General features: G+C 40.9%; 1 protein-coding gene across 1 annotated transcript; it reads right to left on the reverse strand.

The window, feature by feature from the left end:
* Nucleotides 1-409: 409 nt before the first annotated feature.
* On the reverse strand, nt 410-2,286 carry LOC131331236 (WUSCHEL-related homeobox 4-like). Its single transcript, XM_058365120.1, has 3 exons — nt 1,884-2,286; nt 1,014-1,310; nt 410-761 (listed from the first exon to the last, which is right to left on the reverse strand). Exons 1-3 carry the CDS (start codon nt 2,136-2,138, stop codon nt 600-602), a joined length of 714 nt encoding a protein of 237 aa, XP_058221103.1. The 5' UTR covers nt 2,139-2,286; the 3' UTR covers nt 410-599.
* Nucleotides 2,287-2,768: the final 482 nt, after the last annotated feature.

Below are 2,768 nucleotides of genomic sequence, written 5' to 3' on the forward strand. Positions count from 1 at the left end.
ATGCTAAGATCACCGAAGCTCTCTAGAATATATTGATCAAGTTTGGGTGGCTTAAATGAGCGATATGGGACAAGTTTAACACTCTCCATCACGTGCAGTCTGGATGCACGTGGAGGTTGCAGAACAAAGTCTAACACTCTCCCTCACGTGCAGCCCGAATGCACGTGAAGGTGCGAATTGAGCTGACCAGAAGATTTAATTTGCTTCGGGCGATAGAGACTTTCTTATGAGAGGTGAGGTCACCCAAAACCTAGCTCAGATACCATGTTAGATTTTTTAAAAGGTTTCAATTTAAAATCAATTGATTCATTCACACTTATATTTTCATGCAATTTTAGTCGCAAGATGGCACAAAAGCATCATAAATTTCAGTTCGCGTGATTTGACCTCTAAAATCACCCCACCGAAAAACGAATAAAGATTCAATACCCATTTTCCAACTTCCAGAAGAGCACTTTGGTTCCATGGATCAAGAATAAACAAGGGGCCGGTCATCATCTTTCTTCTTTCTTGAAAGGAAAAAAGACATCGAAAAGCAAATTAATCACAACATGTTGAACCAAAAGCGATCGACGAGATCAATGAAAATAAAATCCGAATTAACCCTTCATTTTGCCTTCAGGGTGTAATGGGAAAAGCTCCAGAGTCTTGTCTCCCTCCTCTTTACAATATCTCTTGTCCTCTCCCAACCCTTCAAACGTCCACGTCCTGCACTTTCTCTTGTACGGACCTTCTTCTACTACTGATCTCTCCACTTGTCCCTGCGAAAGATTTGTCCGAAAAATGTTAAAAATCGTTGTTCTTATGAGACCCGCGACATCAAACCAAAAGGGTTAATGCTATACAAAAAGAACTTTTATACAGGATGATGAGATCCTTAACAGTAATGAGTCTGAAGAATTTCAGACTAATTATTGTCAAGGATCACACCATTCAGAGACTCTTAAACGAGATTTTTACACAACTTTTTTACTCTTCCATTGAGGATGGGTTTGGAGAGGAGACATGTTTACCCTTGTGTGATCCAAAGTTATAGTGGTAATGGGGGTGGTCGCCGTGGAAGTCCTAGGACAACTGTTGAGACCTAGAATACTGTTGCGCTTCTGCTTCTGCCTCTCCCGTGCTTTGTGGTTTTGGAACCAGTAAAACACATTCTTCCCTTCGATCTTGCCATACTTTCCGAGTTGTGCCGTGATTTGTTCTATCTGTTGCGCGTTGGGAGTGCGCATTCCGCCCCGATAGAGCATCTCTAATATCCCTATCTGTTCTTGAGTCGGGTTCCACCTTGTCCCACCGGGATGCATCTCCACCTGCAGAAATGTTTCTCAATCATTTACTCATTCCTTACGCCATTAACCAAACATTTTCACGGTTCTTTCACCGCTAGATTTGATTAAATTTTCAAACTAAACTTGAACAAGTTACGCTTGAGTCTTGACTCTTTCAGCTCATCATCAGCTTCATAGAAACTCATTTCAAATTGGTTCGACTGACAGGCTTGAACACTTTTTTAAAACTCCTTAAAATTTTAAACCATGCTTGAATAATACACCGTTCTACTTGTTCAACTCATTTATTTGAAGAAGAAAGGCACATATGTCATACTGGCCTCCTGGGAATTCCATATTAGAAGCTCTTTTTCTATCTATTCATGTTTTTATAAACACTATCCGGGATCACCTCAATATCCTACAATATATTTTTTTATATTTTTGAAGCTCGTTAAGTTCTGAACCTAAAGTTTGAACAATCCGTCCTTTGACTCGTCCAGCTCGTTATCCATTATAGATCAGTGAAAAGAAGAAAGACACATATGTCATACAGCTGCCAGGCAACTCTGTACATGGCAGTACATGTTTGCAAACATAATTCAGGAGGATCACCTGAGTTGCTTCCGTCTTGTGATCAGACGAACCGAGTCTTCGGGGGCCACTATCGGGTCTAATGAAGCTCTTCAGATCAAAAGCAGCGGTGGCGGCAGTGGCGGTGGCGGTGGCGACAGACTCGGTATTGTTGGGGAGTTTGGGAACAAGAGGGCGGAGCAGTAAGCTGCTGGTTTTGCAGCAGCCAAGCGTGAGGGAGGGTTCGTGCTCCCAAAGCCCACGTGCGAACTGGTGCACCTTCATGCTTGATCCCATATGAGTTTACTGATTTGGATCTGATTGAGAGAGAGAGAGAGTGCATGTGGGTAATTATATAGAGATCGAAGAGAAGTTTTTTTGCAAAAAGAGAAAATGAAAGGAAAAATAAAAGTGGGGAATTGAGGTGGTTGCCTAAAAATACCAAGACCAAATGATGAGGTGAGGTTGACTTTGATCAGATTTTCCATCTGAAAAAGGAGGGAAAAAAAAAAGATAAAGGCAGATAGATACACGTTGATCCACACTTTTACTATATAGCATGATTTTGGAGAGAGAGAGAGAGAGAGAGAGATGAGCGTGTGGGTGATTGTGAATTTTTAGTCCTCATTGGAAAAAGGTACTAGTAGGAAAGGGTACCAGCTATATAGCGTTTTCAAGACTAGTGTGCTTTTATCATTTTGATGGTGAAAAGTATGTGGAAGTGGAGGAAGTATTCTTTGTGCTGAAAATTTGTGTTTATGTGCCGATAAGTTTTTTGGTCGTTGGAATTAAAACGTAAAAAAAAAATCACGCAATTTAACGATCGAAAAATCCCTTAGCATATAAGTAAAGAGGTTTTCGGAACAGATGAAATTGAACCCATCGAAGGGTCGGATCACCCCATTTACAAACTTTTTCGGAAGTGAA

Source organism: Rhododendron vialii, chromosome 6a (genome assembly GCF_030253575.1).
Source record: "Rhododendron vialii isolate Sample 1 chromosome 6a, ASM3025357v1".
Taxonomy (NCBI): Eukaryota; Viridiplantae; Streptophyta; class Magnoliopsida; order Ericales; family Ericaceae; genus Rhododendron; species Rhododendron vialii.